This window comes from Suillus subalutaceus, assembly GCF_016647625.1.
Source record: "Suillus subalutaceus strain FC151 chromosome Unknown DFJ58scaffold_235, whole genome shotgun sequence".
Lineage (NCBI taxonomy): Eukaryota > Fungi > Basidiomycota > Agaricomycetes > Boletales > Suillaceae > Suillus > Suillus subalutaceus.
The window spans coordinates 36,784-60,177 of record NW_024540484.1 but is presented as its reverse complement, the minus strand read 5'-3'; the positions used below and the strand labels follow the sequence as shown (position 1 = coordinate 60,177).

Here is a 23,394-nt window from a genome sequence, read left to right as displayed (position 1 = left end):
CTGGCGTCCAAGGTCAAAATTGTGCAAGCAGACAATCAGTCTGGAAGACGATGTGCACCAAACCACTCTGAGAAGGGCTTCCTCCAGCGTCCAAGGTCAGAATTGCGTGAGCAGACAATCAGTCTGAAAGATGACGTGCACCAAACCACTCTGAGAAGGGCTTCCTCCAGCGTCCAAGGTCAAAACTGCACAAGAAGACAGTCAGTCTGGAAGATGATGTGCACCAAACCACTCTGAGAAGGGCGCCTACAGTCTTCCTTCCTCGAAAGCAACACCAAAGATGGAGGACAAGGACTTAGGATCTGGGGCCCGAGTTATGAATATTGATACCACAGGGGATCACCATGCTAAGAATCTGCTTCCCGGACCACATGGGTTTTGGCACGATGATAACAGGTATTGGTATACTGCCGTCTCAGCCAGGGACCTACAACAAGATGTTCTGAACCTGGTTCCAGTCCATGGGGAACCCATGCTATTTGCGACAGTTCAGCATATGTTTCACTCCGTGGAATGCCCAGGATTCAGCGTCCAAGGCCAAGAGAGTCCTTGTTGACACCTTGCGTGAACAGACAATCGGTCTTCGAAGTTCCTCCAGCGTCTGAGGCCGAAATAGTCCTTGTTGCTAAGAAAATGCGCTATACAAACAGTGACTGGTAAAATGCAAGGCAAAGAAAGGGAAAATAATGTAATGTAGTACGGACGGCGAGCAGAGTTTAGCCACAGGAACAGCATCTCCCGCACTGAGAGCACTTCACCATCGGCCGTCTGTTAGGGTTCAGGAATTGCTCCCTTGGCTCAGTGGGATCATCATTCGAAGAAATGAGATACTTCACGATTGTCATGTTCGTAAATTCCACACTCCACCCTCCCCACTCGCAGATTCTCCGCAGTGACCAACTGCTTCTCGACATGCAGGAACTGGCACCCCCCCCCTCCGGAACGAATGTGTGCCATATGGAGTAGGGTCGATGTCAACATCGAGGAGGTTGTTCCGAAAAAGCTCCAGGAACTGCTCAGAGGACTGACGAGTTGAGCGTGAATCATAGTAAGCTGTCAGACAATTGACATACCATGGGACTATTGGCCTCTGAGATTCGGTCACCTGAAGCAATCTTTCGAAAGAGGTAGCCCGACGTGACTTTCGACTCCTTCAGCCAGGCAGCAAGTGCTCTCACTGGGCAGAGGTGTGCCTCGGACGATGAAAAGGGCCAGAGGTGAAACGGTTTGATGTCTAGGTAAGTGGGCACATCCATGAGTCAATAGTTCACGGTCAAGAGTGGAGTCACATACCGCCATTTTGATGAGTTTGCAGAAGGGAAGGTGTAGCACTATCTGGGTATCGTGCACGTGAAGATCGTGTACCTGTATCTTCAGAACCTCGTCAAAACGAAGCATGCATATAAATGCCACAGTATAGGCAGCTGACAGAAGCCGCCGTACACGCCCACCACCCCATCAACTCAGGTCATTACCAGAGCCACCACGCACGCGCTCGCCAGGCTGGTAGGCACGAATGGTCCAATTTTGGGGAGGTGGTTGTAATGATACAGTTTTAGCAATATTTCCTGTCAATTTCGCTAATCAGTCAATTTCAGAGCTGGGGGCACCCAAAAACTCACCGAGGGTAATAGCCCGGGCACTGTTTGCAACCTCGCCCGCTTGCACCTATGAAGAAGAGAAGGTGAATCATGCGGGCAAAGGGAGAAGAACAATACTACCTTGCGCCTGCGGAGCGAGCACATGTAGGATGATACCTCAATGGAAATGGAAGGGTTTCCAACCATCAGCCCACCTCCAATATCCAACTCGTGCCATGTCGGATTGCCTAGACCACTAAGCCTCCCAAATGCGTATGTCATGGACGCCCGCATCTTCTGTGCATGCCCATAGGTGCCCCGCTCGACATGAGATGGCTTGGGTGTGCCGTCGAGGTTGATTGAGTCACACCTGCCGCAGAAACACGTTGACCATCAGCAATTGGTCATACTGGATGGAACCATATCACTCACGCACTCATGATCCAGGCCACGATCAACCACGGTGTATCAGACCATGGCTTTTTGCTGAAAAAATCTTCACTCGGCCCCAAGAGATGGAGGCCTCTGAGAAAGGACACACACGAGTTCATCAGCCTGTCAAGGATGAGTGCCACTTTGGCCGTTAACAAGAAAGAACCTCCCACACCTCTTATATTTGGCATTGGTGCCCTCCGTGACACCCTTTGAGGCCTCCATCAGCGTGGACTGCAATGTCGTATCGATCGAGCTGGTGCCAACTGCGTGACACGACTCTGAAGTAGTGGACGTGATGTTCGTGTTGCTCTTGCGTGGTTCAGCGAGCATAGTCTCTTGTTCCGCAGTGAAGTCCTCGGTGATGTCGTCCATTTCAGGACTGCTGACAGTAGCAGGCATGAGCAGGCCATGCAGACCCAGAAAGCTCTGGACAGCGTCGATGATAGTTGCCATTGTCAGTGGTCAACGTCCGAGTTGAAGAGGGCTGAGACCCCTTTGTTGCCAGGCCAATTTGCAATTTGGCGGGTCTCTGATATGCAAAATGCAAACAATCAGCATGCGGGACAGTAGAAGGATGCCTCATGGTTGACATAACAGAGCGAAACTTGATAAGAGAGCTGGACCGTCCTATGACTCACATGCGACCGTCTTAGCGCCCATGAGGACCGTCTTTTTCGCGTCTGGCAGGCTCTGCTTTCCCTCATCCCCCCTGGGCTTTGCAGGCAGTTCTGACCGTCCACCAGAGGTTTCTTTGGCAGAAAAAGACAGTCTCACCTGCGTGACATCGTGAGCCCACATTCTTCCAAGAACAGTGGCTCACCAACAGCCCAACGGCACTCGATCGTCATATCAAAATCAGCGGCACTCTGCGAGTCGTCAGCCCTTAGCAAGATTTATTTCAAGTTAGGTGCGTGGCAAGCAAGATTGAAGTCGTGTTACTTACCATTGCAATTGGTCGCCAAATCGCCCCGATCCCACCGGTCCAATGCTCCCGCAGCGGATCCGAACAGAGATGTCACTTAGAGATCTGCAGGAAGGGCCCAAACTTCGGGGGAGCAGAAGAAAGGAAGGTTGACGGCACACTCATGCACCATATAACATGGGACTCACCCTCCGAGCATTGCTCTCTTTTCCCCCACCACTCCATCCTCGAAATCCTGCCAGTGGTATCGATTCTGCAACCACACAGCACACTCCTTTACTACATCCGTCCGTCAGCAAAACACGATGCCTTCGGTGAGTAACGCAAACCACCTACGATCCTCGATTTCCGCCCCTTGCCGTTCCGTGATGCGTGGCGTGTCAGTGTTCCGCGCTAGCCTAGCGCTCTTGTTTTCTCTTGCGTCCCCCAATAGAACCGGTTGGGGTTGCCAGGGGTTGGCTAGAGAGGGCTGAGCAAGCGAGCAACGGTGGATCCAGATCGGAGGTGCCTTGAGCTGACGGCTCGTATGGCATGGGCCCAGGAGGAGATGGGCGGGTCACGACCAGTAACGATTGGTCACGCGTGACCCGACCGTCGTTTTTTCCGGTTTGAAACTATACTTCTGACCTCCACTCATCGCGTCCCAGACACGTGCAAAGTCACCCGATTGTCGAGAGCCTGTGGGGTCATTTTTATTCCAGGCTGTGCATACCGCACGCTCACCATTAAGGACCCAGGTACTTTATTGATGACCCAGAGCTGGCATAGCGCTATCGCGAAACGCACAAATTCTATCATGCCCTCTCTGGATTTAAAGTCTCGGAACTTACACTGAGTCAAAGCTTTTGAGTTTACGATTCTGGGCTTCTCCATGACTGCATTGTCCCTGGAGCACCAAGGTCACACCAGCGGGCTCGACTTTTATCAAGATACGACTCGTACATAAATAAGTACCACAACAAAACCCGGAATAAATAAAAACAAATTCTCCCACTCCCTGCACGCTACCCCCCATCGCAAATCAATCACATCGAGCATCTCCTGCGCTACACACTACTGCCAGTTGACACGTGGACGCGCTCCTGAAAAGCAATTGAAGTCATAGCGGTTGCCGTATCAGAGTTGGCCACGAGCTCAGCATGATATTCTCGAACACCGAGGATCAGGCGTGGTCCCAGCACAAACAATCCCACAAACTCGAATATCTCAACGAAACCACCATAAAGCTGATAGACCAGGGAATATGAGTCCTATAGAAATGATGAATGATGTTCGCATGCATGTAGAAGTCGGTGACAGCTCGACATACCACTGAGAGCGTTGAAGAGATCAAACCGATCTGGAAGCAAGAGATTGCCAAAATACTAGCACGAGCAAAATTTCAGGGGAACAAGAGAATCCCATTCATATTATGAGCTCACCACGCAAAGTAACTCACATGAGTTTTCATTAGTACCGTGAAACAGTCATCGATAATACCTCTTGTTGAGTTTTGTCGCAGTTCACGGAAGTGCTTTACAGCAATCCAAACTGCGAGACACAGTGCAATGACCTCCCATACAGTGTCAAGTATCCAAGTCATGGAACTAAGAAGTAGGAAATCCCCCGTGTAGCTAAACATGCACTGATAGGTGCCAGAGAGAACGAATTCCTCTGGTACTCGTCAATGAGCCTGATCACTTAAACATTTCATACCTAATTAAAGCTTACCCACTGAAATATGCATCGTCAATATTGCGATGAACACTGCGTTGACGATTCTGATCGCCAGGAAGATGACAATGAGAAATATCAGCACCTTTCTTGATCGCTGATACATGGCATGTAACCGAGTGATCATGATGACTTGCATGATGTTTCAGTCAAGTCAATGTCACGGAGGTGCATAGCTCACCGCCAAGTATTACATTTACAACGTCATCCATCCAATTAAGTCCGTCGTTTATGATTAGGCCTGACAAATACAGCAACATTAGTTATCAGCTTCGAATGATCACAGGGTCTAAACAGACTCACAACTGTGGGTGTTGTTATGTTGAATCGACGAGTTGTTCGAGAATCTCACTCACCCCTGCATGGTGGTTCAGTGTTTCGACAGGAATTGAAGGCATCAGTGTGTAATACTCACTGCATCTGTCATCGAAATTGTTGGAACATCGCCTGTATGTCGCCCGTCACAAGAAAGAAACAGAGTATATGCGAGGACACATACCTAACATGGTCATCCTATTGTGAGAGATGGGTAATGAGCGCAATATCAATGGCTTAAACATCCAAACGTACACAGCACATCCTATTCCAACATAGCGCACCTAGGATATTCTGAAGTCAGCAAAACTTGGACTTGCTAAGCGTAAATATTGAAACACAAGGCACATACACTGAGGTAGAGAAAGGTCATCAAGGACCAGCGTTGCCTCTGCCGTGAACAAGTTGTATTTTCATGTCGTTCTTTCGATGTGGAAGTCCGCTCACCCAGATCAGTTCAACCTATAACACAATTCTGAGCGAGTTGGCTCCCCCAGTAATTGGGATCGACATACCTCTCGTCCAAACGTAAGCACTGAGAATGCCATAAGGATATCCGTTGTTCTTTTATACTTGGTCTTGCTCACCCCAATCGTACATCACCCCAACAGAGGCGGCAACTGCGAAATTGGAGTCAAGGTGAATAAAATTATCACCGTCATCATGCGGCTGATGCTCCACGAACCTGCAAAATAGCTGAAAATAACATTCCCATTGATGAGTGGCCACCAACTGGGATCATTCGAGACTAGGGTCATACTATTAGAGGATGGAGCGAGTGAGCGGGGGGATTTGGTGGATGTATAATGATCGCATTCGTGCTTGATATACCACAATCCAGCACTTGCATCGCCAAAGTGAAATTTGAGTGATGATGTCTGATTGATCGAAGTCCGTGTTTCTTCCACTTTCAGCCAGAATTCCAGTAGAAAGATAATGTGCATCCAGGGATACCGATGGGATCAAGGTAGAAGTTCTTCATGAAATTGCGAAGCAGTGACTTGAGCGGAATGTTTGAACACCGCAAAAGATAGGCTCATGATTTGCTATGTAGTGCAATCTTTGGGGTGTTCTTGGCATTGCTGGGTTCGGCCTAACAATAGAGGGAATCAAACATGTCGATTTTTAGATGACAGAATCGGGTAGAATCGAGAATCGACAAGAATCGTTGAAGCGACTCTGGAGCCGCTTGGAGCTCCCACGCTATGACATCATAAACTTTTGGCTCTAGGGGCACGAAGTTGTATTTCAACTTCAAGTGTACGAGTGTGTTTCGATCGCGAAGCAGTGACTCGGGCGAAATGTTTGAATACCGCAAAGAGAGCTGTTCGTGATGTTGGCAACGTGCTATATAGTGCGATCTTTGGGGTGTTCTTGGCATTGCTGGGTTCGGCCCAACAAACTATCATAGAAGGTCATAGATCTAACACAGGTTTGAACAGCGCCCAAGTACTAGTTGAGACATTTTCTCTCAAGGTCAGCAATATTGTTCTTACTTGAAATTCACTCTACTTACTCGACGCTTAATCGCAACACGAGCAAAAATCCACAACCTTTCTTGTAATTTATGTACACGCTGATAAAATGCGACCACAAGTATACATGTGTTATGTGGGCCAGTTACCTGTCATGGAATATGATCGACGTGTGAGGTGCCAGTGATGAGGGCAGTCGTACAAAGAAAGTGGGAGGCAGTACAAATCGAAATGGGGATCAAGCCACTCTGCATAAGCACGCCCAAAGATACACGATTTTATTCCATCAGTAATTTTGATATAATACATATGTGGTGCATGGGATCAATGACTATACTAGCGCATATGGGGTTCAGATGCTCAAACGGGGTCGGAGAGGTGGATATCCTGGGATCAATATGTCCTCGTTTCAATCATGATACATGGGGGTACCAGGATTCGAGGAAAACATTCAAGGTAGGATGCCTCTCTGTGATCCATTTGCTCGTGTGGTTGGTGCTTCGCATTAAGATAATCAATCGTCTTGCGCTGAAGATCATTAATCGTGACGGAAGAGCGGTCAGCCTACAAAACGATGTCAATGTCATTTTTTTCAACATTTCGACATTGTACTGAGCACCTTCACGTGTGCTTCAGATGCAGACGCCAGATCTTCGTTCCACCCTGGTGCATCATCAATTGTGGTTGAAGTTTCATGCTGCGTTCTGGACAAGTTTCTTCATTTCTTTCGCTCCAACGTCTCCAATGAAGGGATTCGTTCTGTTTCAGGGGCAACGCTTGGAGAGGATGTACCTCCGGATCATTGTTATGTGGCATCGTACTTTGTATAAGAACCTACGTGGCTCCTGCTGCGAGTTCGAAGGGGCGTGCAGACCGCTAGTGCGATGCTGATATGCTGTAGAACTAGATTAGCGTTAACGAATGTTATGCGATGATGATCGAGACGAGTTTGAGATGAATAAATGATTGGTATAGCGATTCGGTTTAGATAACGAGTGCGAGACTGAAACTAGGAGACTGGTATGATTGCCTGCAGTAGTGAGTGTACATGGGCTACTTTTATACTGCGAAATGCCAAGGGTCTTCGGGTATGGATAGGCCGAACGATTAGGTGAGAATGGACGCTGAAGGGAGTGGCGAGCTCCTGACAGGGTAATGAGAGTACGAAAGGATTGAGTGAGTAGCAATATAAACGGGTATGGTATTGACAGAATGACGAGTTGCGTAGTGGTTTTGACAGATTCGGGAGCGGCGAACTGATGATGAGGTGACAGTGACGAGATAGGGAGCTGAGGCCCGAGGGTCGGCAATGACGAGGCGCTGAAATGGAGGTGAGGTCCGTGCTGACTGACTTTGGCAGTGCGCTGATGGTGGTAGAGGTAAGCGTCAAGACGGCACTTTCCGGCGTTTAAAACGGTTTGTAATCACTACATTTGGCAATAGAGTCATGATGAGCAGCTAGTAGTATGTGGTTTTGAATCTGTGACCAATACCTAGCACTATGTACCGTCTTCCAAATTTGATCCAGGTCGATACAGAGATTGGTTGAAAAATACAGGTCGATACAGGCTCTGTATGCGTCTGTATATGCCTGTAGTAGGATCTGACTGGGCTTGAAGTTGTCTGTTTTGTGGGCGCACCTCGCATTTGCGTATCGCGACGAAACTCCGAGGCTTCCTGAAACTCTCTTTATAGAGCAGCGTACTGCAGTAAGGTAGCTCATTGAGTATGGGTTGCTTGGCGGGGAGGATGGACTTGAGTGAAACACTCGTACAGTTGAAGTTGAAATACAACTTCGTGCCCCTAACGTCATCTGAGCCAAAAGTTTATGATGTCATAGCGTGGGAGCTCCTTATTTTGGCATCTATACGACGCCAGCCAGCACCGTGACTAGTACTATGGAACAAATTGGGAACAACGTTGCATGCATGTGCATGAACAACCAGTGAACGAACTTCATAATGGCACCTACAAACGGCCTAGTGCAACCAAGGGCATTAATTTAGTGAGTGCTTTGGAAAAGGATTTGATTAGTATCTTGTCGCTTAGCGCTTATCCGCGAGCAGCTTTTGGTCTATCCAATCAGACGCATTCCAACAAGGACCAGGAAAACACCCTGTCCTCACGTCATCATATGGTACAAGAATAGTCTCCGACTAAGTAAATCCTTGCACGATTTTCTGAGCTGGTAGCTACCGCAGTGACACGTCATCTGCTTGGAGCTGCGCCAGGGCAACAGTTTTGCAAAGCATCCCCATCCTATACCTTGATCGGGCATTTTACAGGAAGCTTCAAGGAATTTCTTTTAAACGTATTCCAGGTGACTTGCGGGCAAATCCTGTATTACCAAACAAAATCTTCATGTAGGTATTCTCAGTGTTTTGTTGGTCTCATTGTTCCTATAATCCCTCGCGGTGATGGTCCGATGTGTTGTGCTGTGTTAATTACATTGATCCCCTGGATCCACATTGTTTTTGTACTGGAATTCACGTTGAACCACTAACAAGCTTCGATATCTATATCGTCTCTCAAATTTCAAATTTCACTTTGGCAATGTAACCGCTGATCGCACTACCGGCAGGTTGCCCAAATCATGAACAGTTCTCCTATCTTTGGGACGATCAAACACGCAACCCACTGCCTTGCGATCTCACCAACAACTTTTACCTTGATGCCATCGGTATCCCTGGATGCACATTGTCTTTCTACTACTGGAATTCAGGCTGAACCATTTACCCCGATCAATCAGATATCATCCCTCAAATCTCACTTTGGAGATGTAAGTGCTGGATTGTGGTTATCAAGCACGAATGCGATCGTCATACGTCCAACAAATCCCCCCGCTCACTCGCTCCATCCTCTAATAGTATGACCCTAGTCTCGAATGATCCCAGTTGGTGGCCACTCATCAATGGGAATGTTATTTTCAGCTATTTTGCAGGTTCGTGTCAACAGCATGATGACGGTGATAATTTGATTCACCTTGACTCCAATTTCGCAGTTGCCGCCTCTGTTGGGGTGATGTACGATTGGGGTGAGCAAGACTAAGTGTAAAAGAACCACTGATAACCTTATGGTATTCTTAGCGCTTACTTTTGGACGAGAGGTACGTCGATCCAAATTACTGAGGGAGCCAACTTGCTTAGAATTGTGTTATAGCTTGAACTGATCTGGGTGAGCGGACTGCCACATCGAAAGAGCGACGTGAAAATAAAACTTGTTCACGGCAGAGGCAACGCTGGTCCTTGATGACCTTTCTCTACCTCAGTGTATGTGCCTTGTGTTTCAATATTTACGCTTAGCAAGGCTGACTTCAAAATATCCTAGGTGCGCTATGCTGGAATAGCACATGCTGTGTACGTTTGGATGTTTAAGCCATTGATGTTGCTCTCATCATCCATCTCTCATAATCAGGATGAACATTTTGAGTATGTCTCCTCGCATAGACTCTGTTTCTTTCATGTGACGGGCGGCATATAGTTAGTGTTCCAACTATTTCGATGACAGATGCAGTGAGTATTCTACACTGATGCCTTCCATTCCTGTCGAAACACTGAATCACCATGCAGGGGTGAGTGATATTTTCAAAAGTCGTTGATTCAACATAACGACTCCTACAGTTGTGAGTCTGTTTAGACCCTGTGATCTCCCGAAGCTGACAAGCAATGTTGCTGCATTTGTCAGGCCTTATCATAAACGACGAACTTGATTGGATGGCTGACATCGTAAATGTAATACTGGGCGGTGAGCTATGCACCTCCGTGATATTGACTTGACTGAAAGACAATGCAAGTCATCATGATTGTTCGGTTACATGCCGTGTATCAGCGATCCAGAAAGGTGCTGATATTTCTCGTCGTCATCTTTCTAGCCATCAGAATTGCCAACGCAGTGATGACCGTAATAATAACGATGCAGAGTTCAGGGGGTAAGCTTTAATTATGTATGAAATGTTTAAGTGCATCAGGCTCATTGAAAAATACCAGAGGAATTCGTTCTCTCCGGCACCTATCAGTGCATGTTTGACTCCGGGGGAGATTTCGGATTTCTTGGTTCCATGACTTGGATACTTGACATTGTATGGGAGGTCGTTGCACTGTGTCTCGCGGTCTGGATTGCTGTAAAGCACTTCCGTGAGCTGCGCCAACACTCAAAAGGTATTATCGGTGACTGTTTCACTGTGTTAATGGAAACTCATGTGAGTTACTTTGCGAGGTGAGCTCATATGTGAATGCGGTTCTCTTCTTCCGCTGAAGTTTTACACGTGCTATTTTTTTGGCTATCTCTTGCTTCCAGATCGGTTTTATCTCTCCAACGCTCATAGCGGTATGTCAAGCTGTTACCAACTTCTACATGCATGCGATCTTCATTCATCATTTCTATAGGACTCAGATTCCCTAGGCCCTCAGATTTATGGTGGTTTCGCTCAGATATTCCAGTTTGTGGAATTGTTTGTGCTGGGACCACGCCTGATCCTCGGTATTCGAGAATACCACGCTGAGCTCATGGCCAACTCTGATACAGCAACCGCTATGTCTTCAATTGCTTTTCAGGAGCACGTCCATGTGTCAACTAGCAGTAGCGTGTAGTATGGAAGACATTCGATCAATATGATTTACAATCGGCGACTAGTCCATATGGAGCGGTTTTTGTTTTGATTTATTCCAAGTTATGTCCATCTTCGATCCAGTTTCAAAACTCACTTCATTCTTATGTACTGTGTGTTCTGAGAGTGGGTCTGGGCAATGTTATCGTTGTGGTACTTAATTAAGTTATTTGATGTTACAAATATATTTGAAAGAAACATAGCTCTGAATGATATCTCTACTGACGCTCGCTGCCTGCCCACGCTTGCACCGTGGCAAGTTGAAACGTCTGACGACTTTACTTGAAAACAGTCATTCCCTTTCAGTGTCGTGATGCTTATTCCTGACATACGGATTTATTAGCATAAGCACATTACACATTAGGCAACGTCAGGGGACCAAGTCCGTAGGTTCGAGGCAAAGTTATCAAACACCATCCCGTCGCAACTGCGTCATCATTGCGTCATCTCACCTCCAAGAACACATGACGAGCTGAAAGGGTTGTAGCAATGCCGGTCGTGATATTCCCGTCCTCATTCTCCTTTTCCTTCGGTGGGGAGGACTTGGATGGTACGATCGACTAGACTCGTGACCAGTCTGACGTACGTCCTTTGAGAATGGGAAAAAAAGATCATGTACGCTGAATATTTGAGTACTACTCTCATCGCGTGGAATTTGCACTTCTGGATTACAGGTCAAGGAGTTTGAGGAGTATGGGATTAATCGAGAAAGATGCGGTACTCTACGAACGAAAGTTTCTGTGCAATTGATAGTAAACTGTAAAGTCTATGTCACAGACTATGTGGCACTATTACTTCGACCGGCACAACCGGCACTTGCACATTTTCAAACTCCGTGCTTCGCCTGCCAAATCTCTCCGAGATCGACCAGCCTGGCTATGCCACTCGACTTGTCCGTGGTTATATAAGCCAGGCTGGTATCGAGCCTAACGATCGACAAGAAAATGATAGTTGAGTTCTGTCAAATTGCAGTTGAGAATTACTCGAGTGGCACAATGACGGAACCAAAGGCTTGAGCGCTTGAGCTCAGGCTTGAGCTTGAAGCTTCTGAAGCTTGAAGGAGGAAGAGCAGTCAGCGGTATCACTGCTGCCAAAGGCACTCCCTTCCGACATCACCATGACGCGTACTAAACTGCTCGAGACATTTGCAAGAGCTCAATTTCATGACAGTTGCAAATGCTGATTATAAGGAGAGCATTGCTCGGTAGGTCTTCCTTTCCCTACCACCCATAAGCTTGTCTTACTATTCATTTTCAAAACCTTTCTTGCACCGAGACGAGCTGCTAGCATACTTTTCACCAATTTGGAACATTCACTTGCTCCTTCGTCACCTAGCTTATCAACGCTTCCCAGAGCCATATTCGAAAGTTCACTGCATCCTCGAATTCTTGAACTCAACGTTTAGCACTCCTGTTTCAACATCTGTAACCGTCCTCTCTGAGCAGGTCATCCACTTTCACCCTCGCAAGCTCCTATGACGTGCACGTGGATGCGAAATGTGAGCCGTTCAAGACTTCTGACCTCCGCTCATAGCGTCCCATACGACCCATTCCGATTTGTACTACCTCCCACTTTCTTTGTACGACTACCCTCATCACCTCACACGTCGATCATATTCTATGTCAGGAAACTGGCCCACATAACACATGTATACTTGTGGTCGCATTTTGTCAGCGTGTACATGAATTAGAAGAACGGTTGTGGATTTTTGCTCCTGTTGTGATTAAGCGTCGAGTAAGTACAGTGAATTTCAAGTGAGAACATTGCTGACCTTGAGAGAAAACGTCTCGACTAGTACTTGGGCGCTGTTCAAACCTGTGTTAGATGTATGACCTTCTATTATAGTGTCATTAATATTGTTAGGCCGAACCCAGCAATACCAAGAACACCCCAAAGATCGTACTACATAGCACGTTGCCAAAATCACGAACAGTTCTCTTATCTATCTTTTGCGGTGTTCAAACATTCCGCCCGAGTCACTGCTTCGCGATTTCATGAAGAACTTTTACCTTGATCCCATCGGTATCCCTGGATGCACATTGTCTTTCTACTGCAATTGAGGCTGAAACACTTACTCCGATCAATCAAATATCATCTCTCAAATCTCACTTTGGTAATATAAGCGCTGGATTGTGGTATATCAAGCACGAATGCGATCGTTATACGTCCAACAAATCCCCCCGCTCACTCGCTCCATCCTCTAATAGTATGACCCTAGTCTCGAACGATCCCAGTTGGTGGCCAGCCATTAATGCGAGAGTTATTTTCAGCTATTTTGCAGGTTCGTGGAGAGTCAAGTGCATGATGACGGTGATAATTTGATTCACTTTGACTCCAATTTCGCAGTTGCCACCTCGGTTGGGCTAGTGTACGATTGGGGTGAGCAAGACCAAGTATAAAAGAACCACTGATATCCTTATGGTATTCTCAGCGCTTACGTTTGGACAAGAGGTACGTCAATCTCAATTACTGGGGGAGTCAACTCACTTAAAATTGTGTTATAGGTCGAACTGATCTGGGTGAGCGCACTCCCACATCGAAAGAACGGCGCGAAAATAAGACTTGTTCACGGCAGAGGCAACGCTGGTCCTTGATGACCTTTCTCTACCTCGGTGTATGTGCCTCGTGTTTCAATATTTACGCTTAGCAAGGCTGACTTTAAAATATCCTAGGTGCGTTATGTTGGAATAGGATATGCTGTGTACGTTTGGAAGTTTAAGCCATTGATGTTGCTCTCATCATCCATCTCTCGCAATCAGGATGTACATCCTGTGTATGTATCCTCGCATAGACTCTGTTTCTTTCTTGTGACGGGCGGCATATAGTTGGTGTTCCAACTATTTCGATGACAGATGCAGTGAGTATTCCACACTAATGCCCCATCCCTGTCGAAACACTGAACCACCATGCAGGGGTGAGTGATATTCTCGAATAACTCGTTGATTCAACATCACGACTCCTACAGTTGTGAGTCTGTTTAGACCCTGTGATCTTCCGAGGCTGATAACTAATGTTGCTGCATTTGTCAGGCCTTATCATATCCGACGGATTTGATTGGATGAGTGACGTTGTAAATGTAATACTGGGCGGTGAGCTATGCACCTCCGTGATCTTGACTTGACTGAAAGACAATGCAAGTCATCATGGTCGCTCGGTTACATGCCATGTATCAGCGATCAAGAAAGGTGCTGATATTTCTGGTCGTCATCTTTCTGGCCATCAGAATTGCCAACGCAGTGATGGCCGTAATAGTGACGATGCATCATTCAGGGGGTAGGCTTTAATTATGTATGAAATGTTTAAGTGCATCAGGCTGATTGAAAAATACCAGAGGAATACGTTCTCTCCGGCACCTATCAGTGCATGATTGACTACGGGGGAGATTCCGGATTTCTTGGTTCCATGACTTGGATACTTGACACTGTATGGGAGGTCGTTGCACTGTGTCTCGCGGTCTGGATTGCTGTAAAGCACTTCTGTGAACTGCGACAACACTCAACAAGAGGTATTATCGGTGACTGTTTCACGGTGCTAATGAAAACTCATGTAAGTTACTTTGCGAGGTGAGCTCAAAATGTGATTGTGGTTCTCTTGTTCCCCTGAAGTTTTCCACGTGCTAGTTTCTTGGCTCTCTCTTGCTTGCAGCTCGGATTGTTCTCTCCAACGCTCTCAGCGGTATGTCGAATTGTCACCGACTTCTACATGCATGCGACCATCATTCATCATTTCTATAGAACTCATATTCCCTGGGCGCTCAGATTTATGAAGGTTTCGCTCAGATATTCGAGATTATGGGATTGTTTGTGCTGGGACCACGCCTGATCCTCGGTGTTCGAGAATATCACGCTGAGCTCGTGACCAACTCCGATACGGCAACCGCTATGACTTCAATTGCTTTTGAGGAGCGCGTCCACGTGTCAACTAGCAGTAGTGTGTAGCGCAGGAAAAGCTCGATATGATTAATTTGCGACGAGGGGGTAGTGTGCAGGGAGCGGGAGAATTTGTTTTTATTTATTCTAGGTTTTGTCGTGGTACTTATTTATGTACGAGTCATATCTTGATAAAAGTTGAGCCCGCTGATGTGACTTGGGGCTCCCAGGGACAAATTGACAATGCAGTCATGGGGAAGCCTAGAATCGTAAATTCAAAAGCTTTGACTCAGTGTAAGTTCCGAGACTTTAAATCCAGAGAGCCCATGATAGAATCCGTCCGTTTCGGGATAGCGCTATGCCAGCTCTGGGTCATCGATATAAAGTACCTGGGTCCTTAATGGTGAGCGTGTGGTACGCACAGCCTGTAATAAAAATGACCCCACAGGTTCTCGAGAATCGGGTGACTTTGTACACATCAAGCCACTCTGCATAAGCACGCCCAAAGATACATGGTTTTATTCCATCATTAATTTTGATATAACACATATGTGGTGCATGGGAACGATGACTATGCTAACGCAGATGGGGTTCAGATGTTCGCACGGGGTCGGAAGGGTGAATATCCTGGGATCAAGGTGTCCTCGTTTCAATCATGATACATCCCCGGGGGGTACCAGGATTTGAGAAAAATATTCACCAGCGGAGCTGTTTTCAATCACTCTAGACCAAATTTGCCACTTCGCAATCTGCTGGCATTGTAGAGATTATGTGGTTGAATGCGACACAACCACGCAATAAAATCCAGGAGACCTTCGAAGCTCGGACATTTGAGGCTAGCAAGGATATACGTTTTTCCTAAAACCATAGAGCGCTATCCAGCATATAAAATCAAGGTGTTTCTGTCTTCCTACCAACCGTTCAGACTTATTTGATCCCATATCACATCCTCACACGCAATGCGTGTCTCCTTTGTAATCGTCCTCGCCGTCGCTGCATCATTAATCTCTGCCACGCCCATCGACGCTAGCGCCCAGAAATGTCCCTTCTTTTGCTGGATTGATATAAATTGCGAGGACTGCACTTGGGGGCTCTGCGTGAGCATCAGTCGTTTTCCTCGATTTGATAATATGACTCACCTGCATCACAGAAATTTCCATTCTGTACAGTGAGTTGCGTTTCTGCTTTCACATCGTATGGCCGTTGGCACCGACGCGCGAGTTATCAGTGATTTGCAGAGCCACTAATAAAACATTGGTGGAGCTAGCGTCGTTTTCGTTCGATTGTGAAATGTGAGATATGACGTGGAAGGATATCTATTACCGCGCAGATCAACGTCGGTGCCTGTTTCTCCTTTGTAGACGGACCTGAGCCTTCAGATCGTAGAATTGTAAGTATATGCGCACGATGGACGCAATAAAAACACACCTAGGCCTTGACTTTTGACTTTGATTGTTTCTCAAACAGCATTCGATAGGATTTGGATAGACCCACTCGAGGAGTGGAACTGGCTGCTTGATAAAGAATCAAGAGACGACCGTGGGGCGTCAGAGTCGGTGCTTGTGCGGGGAAGGTTCATGGGTGTTTCGGGGACTGCTGGCGAGATGGGGTGAATGTTTTTGGGTTAGTACGAAGGGAGGCTGGGAATAGATGGATTCTTCTCCCCGACGCGCACTCGATCTCAGTAGTGCTGTCAAGATCGTAGCGGCTGGTGAAAGTCTGTTCGTTCCTGATGTCATCGCTGACTGTTTCCAGGACCCCGGAGAAGTACTCGACCACTCAAGTGGCGCCTGTAGACCCATTCAGCAACCCTGTTCATCCTAGCTGCTCCAGAGTTACGCACTGAGTACCTCTGGCAGGACTTTGGCTCATTGATGAGGCTGCTTCATTGACCCCAAGCGGACTCGGTGCTGCAGTACCATCGACCACATTCGAATTGGGATGACGAGGGCAAATAGTGAGAAATGTGCGGGCGCAGACGGTTGTGCTCACAGAGCAGGTCCCGAGTATTGGAGTACTTTAGACAGAGGAGCAAACGGTGTTGGTGTCGGTATATACGAGAACACGCCGAACTGGGGCTTGTCAGGATTGTAGAGGATGAATTGGTGTAGGCACTAGGGGGCGGTGTGTTGGGTAGGCTGGGATTAGTGAGGATCGGATGAAAAAGTATATATTATTTTGTGCATCACTCGACATGTCTAATGTGCCTTATGCAATCCTCATTGCTACTAGCCTACTGGCCATCTCTGGCCGATGCTCCGCGCATCACTTGGCATGTCAAATATGCCTTATCGTAACGGCGCTCGGCCGCGCCAGACTGTCCCCGACACATTTGTATTTAGATAGTGTGCAAATTTCGACCGTGAAATGTCAAACCAAATATGCATCGCGAACATTCCAGTTAATGGGCTGTTTGGCCGCCAGTTATCTGGACAATGTATACTGTGGCCAGCAGGGTCTCTGGTACCTCCTACATTCGTTCATCGATGAACAGTGCTGTAAGTGAGGAGGAAATCACAATGAACATCCAGATCCAGAACTGACAGGCAGAGACATGTAAGATATAAACGCGCAGCCGTCAATGACCAACAGATCACCATCGGCATGATTATCGGCCACCGGAACAAATTTTCCACGCATGAAATGACAGACAGCATGACATTTATTTTCTACAGAACCCTCTCCCCACTAAAGTGGGTGTTGGGGATGCAGTCCTCATTGTCACCTCCTTTAGTGGAGTAAACGGCCTATGTCTAGCGAGACTGAGTGAAGCGGAGTTCCTCACCTCTTCTCACTCGAATTACTTGTCTCGCTAGGTACGCTGTTCAATCTTGAGTTCCGTTTCTCTTCTCACTCGAATTACTTATCTCGCTAGTGTAATTTTGCGCACCCACCCATTTTTACACCCTCCCAGTGTTGTATAGCGTTGTATTTTTAGGTACGGGCTCGAGTTCGGGACTGTTTGTTCCTGAATCCATTGGGGGCCCCTTGTTCTCGCAACGGGGTCCTCGTTTTGCTAGGTAAATCCTCGTCGTCTGTGTTCCAACAATACTTGAGTGAGGACAATTAGACCTAGGAAATAACCTGCCCTGACGTCACCATATGGTGCAAGACAAGACTCCGAGTTAGTGTTGTGGGCAGAAGTCTGCCATTCTGCCAGCCGGTTTAACAAAACCGGTTCTGCCCGGGTAGGGAACTGCACGGGTATACCTCCGGGTATCAGAGGCCATACCCGCACCCGTACCCGGCGAAAACCCGCACCCGCTCTGACAGGTACGGGTTTTTGGCGGGTACGACGAGCTCTGACCCGTACCCGCACTCGTGCGGGGTTTACCCGCGGGTATCATATACAAATAATAAATTTATTAGACACCGAAACAATAAAAAAATGCACCTACATTACCAGTTACAAGTGCAGACGAACGCGAACGCGAACGAGCGAGAACGAGCGTAAACGAGCACGAACAAGTGCGAACAAGCGGGAACGAGAGTCGAGGGAAGGGCAAAAGTGAGGAGAGGAGTGTCGTGGAGTGTCGTGGCATCTATGGAAATGAGGCTGGTTGATGCAGTGAAGCAGCATAAAACGCACAATACACGCACCACTGCAGCTTAGAGCAACTCCCATAATCCCTCCAAAGTCCACCTCGATCGCGCCCAATGCTATCAAGTTTCAACCTCCGGTAAAATGTCGAAGCTCATTCCAATCACTGCACTCCTGCGAGAGTTCAAAGGTCGTGAAGGCTGGTAATGGCAGTCGCAGTTCTCTCCGGTAAGCGGCGAGTGGTTACAGCCTCGGACGACAAGACGCTTCGTCTGTAGGACTTGGAGACAGGTTTTGTGTTGAAGAAGATGGAAGGGTAACGCTGAGGTGTGGAGATTGGCAGTATCACGAGATGGGCAATTGGTAGCAAGCGGTGATGCTGACGGAGAGGTCATCGTCTGGCACGGAGAAACTGGAGAATCATTCACCCAACCCATTAAAGTCCATTCTAACAGGATCGACTCACCGGATTTTTCTCCCAATGGAACAGCGCTGGCCAGCGCCGTTTTCAATAAACGACGGATGGTTATGGACTCGAATGACAAGACACTTTTTCTGTGGGACTTGAAGATAGGTGTTGTGTTGAAGAAGATAGAGGGACATTTCTGTGAGGTGTAGGCATTGGCGGTATCACGAGATACGGGTATTGCAATGTGCAGTACCCTAGTTCTGCCTGGCAGATGGCAGAACTCCGCTGGCAGAATCCGGCAGAATGTCAAACTACAGGGGATCACAGCGAAAGATATTCTAATAACTTTCTTCACCAGCAACTGCACTTCCTTACCTGTATAGTAGAATCCTTTAAAGGCACTTGCAATCACCCTATTGTTCCCCATGCTGCCCACGTACGTTGGAGTAGGGGACCCGGGGGGCGAGTAGCAGCCACTGGCAGCACTGTAACTTAGTCAGCCACTCGGCTTTGTTGTAGCATTGCATATTACATAAGGCCCTTCACCACTTCTTGCCTTGCTCGTGACATGCAGGCACACAGTCATGGATACACCTCTCCACTATCAATGTCGAACGCCTCTTCTCAGATCTCTGTAGCTCTGCAGCACTGCAACCTCACAATAGACACGATTCAAAAGCACTAGAAAAGATTTGAGCGCCCAGCCAGGCATTAACTGGATGATGGAAACGAACCTCATACGACGACCATCGGATGGTGGGATGTGGACATGCTGATGAGTCTTCTAATGGTGATATACTGTCGCACAGCATTGATAGTTTGCCAAATGACAGAATGCCAATTATGCCGGTTGTGCCGGCATAATTGCCTGCTGCCCCCAGCACTACTCCCAGTCGATTTGTATCATCCCTCAAATTTCAAATCTCAAATCTCACTTTGGTAATCTAAGCGCTGGATTATGGTATATCAGGGACGAATACAATCGTTATACGTCCACCAAATCCCCCCGCTCACTCGCTCCATCCTCTAATAGTATGACCCTAGTCTCGAATGATCCCAGTTGGTGGCCAGTCATCAATGGGAACATTATTTTCAGCTATCTTATAGGTTCGTGGAGAATCCGCCGCATGATGACGGTGATGATTCGAATCACCTTGACTCCAATTTCGCAGTTACCGCCTCTACTGGGTTAATATACGATTGGGGTGAGCAAGACTACGCATAAAAGGACCACTGATATCCTTATGGTATTCTTAGCGCTTACATTTGGACAAGAGGTACGTCGGTCCATTACTGGGGCATCCAACTCGCTTAGAATTGTGTTGTAGGTTGAACTGATCTGGGTGAGCGGACTCCCACATCGAAAGAACGACGTGAAAATACAACTTGTTCGCTGCAGAGGCAGCGCTGGTCCCTAATGACCTTTCTCTACCTCAGTGTATGTACCTTGTGTTTCAATATTTACGCTTAGCAAGGCTGACTTCAAAATATCCTAGGTGCGCTATGTTGGAATAGGACGTGTTGTGTACGTTTGGAAGTTTAAGCCAGTGATGTTGCGCTCATCACCCATCTCTCACAATCAGGATGCTCATGTTGAGTATGTCTCCTCGCATAGACTCTGTTTCTTTCTTGTGACGGGCGACATATAGCTAGTGTTCCAACTATGTCGATGACAGATACAGTGAATATTCCACACTGATGCCTTCCATGCCTGTCCTGTTGAAATACTGAACTACCATGCAGGGGTGAGTGAGATTTTCGAACAACTCGTCGATTCAACATAACGACACCCACAGTTGTGAGTCTGTTTAGACCCTGTGATCTTCCAAAGCTGATAACTAATGTTGCTGCATTTGTCAGGCCTTATCATAAACGACGGATTCACTTGGATGGGTGACGCTGTAAATGTATTACTGGGCGGTGAGCTATGCACCTCCGTGACATTTACTTGACTGAAATACTATACAAGTGATCATGATCGCTCGGTTACATGCCATGTATCAGCGATCAAGAAAGGTGCTGATGTTTCTCGTCGTCATCTTTCTGGCCATCAGAATCGCCAACGCAGGAATGCTCGCAATAACGATGATGCAGATTTCAGGGGGTAAGCTTTAATTATGTATGAAATTTCAAGTGGATCAGGTTCATTGATAAATACCAGAGGAATTTGTTCTCTCCGGCACCTATCAGTGCATGTTTGACTACGCGGGAGATTCCGTATTTCTTACTTTCATGGCTTGGATGCTTGACACTGTATGGGAGGTCCTTGCACTTTGTCTCGCGATCTGGATTGCTGTAAAGCACTTCCGTGAACTGCGACAACACTCAACAAGAGGTATTATCGGTGACTGTTTCATGGTGCTAATGAAGAGTCATGTGATTTACTTTGTGAGGTGAGCTCATAATGTGAATGCGGTTGTCTTGTTTCCCTGAAATTTTGCACATGCTAGTTTTTTGGCTATCTCTTGCTTCCAGATCGGTTTGTTTTCTCCAACGGTCTTAGCGGTATGTCAAGCTGTCACCGACTTCTACATGCATAGGACCATCATTCATCCTTCCTGTAGGACTCATATTCCCTGGACGCTTCAACTTATTATGGTTTCGCTCAGATATTCGAGTTTGTGGGATTATTTGTGCTGGGACCACGCCTGATCCTCGGTGTTCGAGAACATTACGCTGAGCTCGTGGCCAACTCTGATATGGCAACCGCTATGACTTCAATTGCTTTTCAGGAGTACGTCCATGTGTCAACTAGCAGTAGTGTGTAGCGCAGGAGATGCTCGATATGATTGATTTGCGATGGGGAGGGGGGGCAGTGTGCAGGGAACGGGAGAAATTATTTTTCTTTACTCCAGGTTTTTGTCGTGGTACTTATTTATGTGAGTTGCGAAGTAGATTTAGGTCATACAAGAGCTTTTGGTGTATTATTACTAGTAGTGATTTCTCCCCGACGCTCAGGTTCACGCGTGCTGTCAAGATCGAAGTCTGTTCGTTCCTGATGCCATCGCTGAAAGATGGCTGTTTCCAGGACCTCTGAGAAGTACTCGACCACTCAAGTGGTGCCTGTAGACTCATTCGGCATCCCCGTTCATCCTAGCTGTTCCAGGATTACGCACTGAGTCCCGCTAGCAGGACTTTGGCTCATTAATCTGGCTACTTCATTGAGACCAAGCGGACCTCGTGCTGCAGTACTATCGACCACATTCGAATTGGGATGACGAGGGCAAATAGCGAGAAACGTGAGGGCGCAGACGGTTGTGCTTACGGAGCAGGTCCTCGGTAGGCTGAAATTAATGCGAGTGAGGTGATGAGCAGATGGGATAAAAAAATATGAGCAACACACCTGAAGCCGAGTGTGGTAAGGAGACCCGAAACGCAACGAGTACTCAGTACTCAGTGACTAATGACTCCTTGGACCATAGGTACTATGGGCATGGCACGATAAAAACCGATAGGAATCGAAATGAGTGATTAGAGGTGCAGCCAATCACGGAAGAAGGGCAGACTCGACGTGCCCGGGCTTCCTTCTGGCCAGGTGAAATGCAGCTAGCTTGAGTCTATGACGAGGGCAAATAGCGAGAAACGTGCGGGCACAGACGGTTGTGCTTATGGAGCAGGTCCCGAGTATTGGAGTACTTTAGATAGAGGAGCAAACGATGTTGGTGTTAGTATATACGAGAGCACGCCGAACTGCAGGTATTGGGACTTGTCGGGATTGCAGAGGAGGAATTGATATAGACACTAGGAGGCGACGTGTTGGGTAGGCTGAGATTTCGAGTGAGGTGATGAGCAAATGGGATGAAAAAGTATTAGCAACGCACCTGAGGCCGAGTCTCGTAACGAGACACGAGTCACCCGAGTCACCAATGAGACTCAGTCACTGAGTGACTTTCTTGCACCATAGCTATAGGAAATAACCCTGCCCTGACGACATCATATGGTGCAAGACTAGACTCCGACTAAATCTCTGCACGATTTTCTGAGCTGGCAGCACACCTCAGTGGACCACAGAGCTTATCCCTCGCTTTGGGTAACTTGCCCATGATGCAAGAGTCTTCAGAATGGAAGTTCGTCCTGTGAATGGCAACATGTCCCCGTTTAGACGAATGCGCTTTCTCCGAGTCAGAGTGGAGTCCCACAATCTGGAATTTCTCTTGCTGTACTCGAAGACACGCTCGATCGGTACTTTGGAAATACTCTGGTGCGTTGTGGTGATAATAAAAATTGAAATACTTCACTTGTAGTCCACCTGCTTCGGATAGTCCTCTAGCCACCAATAGTACATAAGGATCTGACTAGCGGGCAGTGGGGGTGAACACTTGCCTAAGGCTTCCTCTAGCTCGTCGAATAACGACAGCGAGTTTTCGACGGCGAGGGTATAAACTGCTGCAACAACCGTCTCCCTTGTCCGTGTCCTTGCCGAAGGTGCCGGTGAAACCCGAGGCAAAGGAGACGGAGGAACCGAAGAAGACGACAACAACAAAGCCAAAGCCCATCCGCTGCAAGTTGTCACGTTGTGCAACCCTCCC

The 23,394-nt window shown here is 47.4% G+C and overlaps 6 protein-coding genes across 6 annotated transcripts; 4 read left to right on the top strand and 2 right to left on the bottom strand.

Moving 5' to 3' along the window:
• Positions 1–841: 841 nt before the first annotated feature.
• DFJ58DRAFT_869142 (uncharacterized protein) lies at positions 842–2,468 on the bottom strand (the record flags this gene model as incomplete). The annotated part of the gene is made up of 7 exons (XM_041394257.1): positions 842–1,024; positions 1,074–1,234; positions 1,294–1,365; positions 1,476–1,568; positions 1,623–1,668; positions 1,722–1,950; positions 2,188–2,468. 7 exons carry the CDS (start codon positions 2,466–2,468, stop codon positions 842–844), a joined length of 1,065 nt encoding a protein of 354 aa, XP_041236203.1.
• A 1,385-nt stretch (positions 2,469–3,853) lies between these two features.
• DFJ58DRAFT_219296 (uncharacterized protein) lies at positions 3,854–5,818 on the bottom strand. Its single transcript, XM_041379303.1, has 11 exons — positions 5,651–5,818; positions 5,481–5,585; positions 5,413–5,427; positions 5,318–5,356; positions 5,221–5,249; positions 5,150–5,163; positions 5,062–5,097; positions 4,832–4,891; positions 4,648–4,782; positions 4,359–4,590; positions 3,854–4,301 (listed from the first exon to the last, which is right to left on the bottom strand). The coding sequence occupies exons 2-11, from the start codon at positions 5,511–5,513 to the stop codon at positions 4,100–4,102; spliced, it is 795 nt and encodes a 264-aa protein (XP_041236202.1). The 5' UTR covers positions 5,514–5,585; positions 5,651–5,818; the 3' UTR covers positions 3,854–4,099.
• A 3,152-nt stretch (positions 5,819–8,970) lies between these two features.
• DFJ58DRAFT_219148 (uncharacterized protein) lies at positions 8,971–10,967 on the top strand. The gene is made up of 13 exons (XM_041379302.1): positions 8,971–9,381; positions 9,442–9,474; positions 9,527–9,546; positions 9,600–9,614; positions 9,671–9,709; positions 9,768–9,796; positions 9,855–9,868; positions 9,921–9,956; positions 10,125–10,184; positions 10,234–10,368; positions 10,427–10,655; positions 10,737–10,766; positions 10,826–10,967. The coding sequence occupies exons 1-12, from the start codon at positions 9,309–9,311 to the stop codon at positions 10,762–10,764; spliced, it is 711 nt and encodes a 236-aa protein (XP_041236201.1). The 5' UTR covers positions 8,971–9,308; the 3' UTR covers positions 10,765–10,766; positions 10,826–10,967.
• Positions 10,968–13,755: 2,788 nt separating this feature from the next.
• DFJ58DRAFT_219122 (uncharacterized protein) lies at positions 13,756–15,149 on the top strand. The gene is made up of 6 exons (XM_041379301.1): positions 13,756–13,907; positions 14,076–14,135; positions 14,185–14,319; positions 14,378–14,609; positions 14,667–14,721; positions 14,781–15,149. Exons 1-6 carry the CDS (start codon positions 13,892–13,894, stop codon positions 14,982–14,984), a joined length of 702 nt encoding a protein of 233 aa, XP_041236200.1. The 5' UTR covers positions 13,756–13,891; the 3' UTR covers positions 14,985–15,149.
• Positions 15,150–15,810: 661 nt separating this feature from the next.
• DFJ58DRAFT_821683 (uncharacterized protein) lies at positions 15,811–16,255 on the top strand. The gene is made up of 2 exons (XM_041392039.1): positions 15,811–15,998; positions 16,055–16,255. The coding sequence occupies exons 1-2, from the start codon at positions 15,875–15,877 to the stop codon at positions 16,144–16,146; spliced, it is 216 nt and encodes a 71-aa protein (XP_041236199.1). The 5' UTR covers positions 15,811–15,874; the 3' UTR covers positions 16,147–16,255.
• Positions 16,256–19,899: 3,644 nt separating this feature from the next.
• DFJ58DRAFT_847654 (uncharacterized protein) lies at positions 19,900–21,984 on the top strand (the record flags this gene model as incomplete). Its single annotated transcript, XM_041393496.1, has 14 exons — positions 19,900–19,972; positions 20,038–20,070; positions 20,123–20,142; positions 20,194–20,208; positions 20,265–20,303; positions 20,362–20,390; positions 20,609–20,610; positions 20,726–20,785; positions 20,835–20,969; positions 21,027–21,258; positions 21,316–21,370; positions 21,475–21,599; positions 21,721–21,744; positions 21,894–21,984. The coding sequence occupies 14 exons, from the start codon at positions 19,900–19,902 to the stop codon at positions 21,982–21,984; spliced, it is 933 nt and encodes a 310-aa protein (XP_041236198.1).
• Between the last annotated feature and the right edge of the window lie 1,410 nt (positions 21,985–23,394).

What these genes read in the sequence shown, in the direction of transcription:
- DFJ58DRAFT_219122 (XM_041379301.1), top strand. An exon ending in TGTAAATGTAATACTGGGCG is followed by an intron (nt 14,136 to 14,184) that starts GTGAGCTATGCA and finishes AGACAATGCAAG; the next exon opens with TCATCATGGTCGCTCGGTTA. An exon ending in GACGATGCATCATTCAGGGG is followed by an intron (nt 14,320 to 14,377) that starts GTAGGCTTTAAT and finishes GAAAAATACCAG; the next exon opens with AGGAATACGTTCTCTCCGGC.
- DFJ58DRAFT_219296 (XM_041379303.1), bottom strand. Translation starts at nt 5,513, where the DNA reads ATGGCATTCTCAGTGCTTACGTTTGGACGAGAG. An exon ending in TGACCTTTCTCTACCTCAGT is followed by an intron (nt 5,250 to 5,317) that starts GTATGTGCCTTG and finishes AGAATATCCTAG; the next exon opens with GTGCGCTATGTTGGAATAGG. An exon ending in CATGTGAGTTACTTTGCGTG is followed by an intron (nt 4,302 to 4,358) that starts GTGAGCTCATAA and finishes TGCTCGTGCTAG; the next exon opens with TATTTTGGCAATCTCTTGCT.
- DFJ58DRAFT_821683 (XM_041392039.1), top strand. Translation starts at nt 15,875, where the DNA reads ATGCGTGTCTCCTTTGTAATCGTCCTCGCCGTCGCTGCATCATTAATC. An exon ending in TATAAATTGCGAGGACTGCA is followed by an intron (nt 15,999 to 16,054) that starts CTTGGGGGCTCT and finishes AATATGACTCAC; the next exon opens with CTGCATCACAGAAATTTCCA.
- DFJ58DRAFT_219148 (XM_041379302.1), top strand. Translation starts at nt 9,309, where the DNA reads ATGACCCTAGTCTCGAATGATCCCAGTTGGTGGCCACTCATCAATGGG. An exon ending in TATTTTCAGCTATTTTGCAG is followed by an intron (nt 9,382 to 9,441) that starts GTTCGTGTCAAC and finishes CCAATTTCGCAG; the next exon opens with TTGCCGCCTCTGTTGGGGTG. An exon ending in CGTAAATGTAATACTGGGCG is followed by an intron (nt 10,185 to 10,233) that starts GTGAGCTATGCA and finishes AGACAATGCAAG; the next exon opens with TCATCATGATTGTTCGGTTA.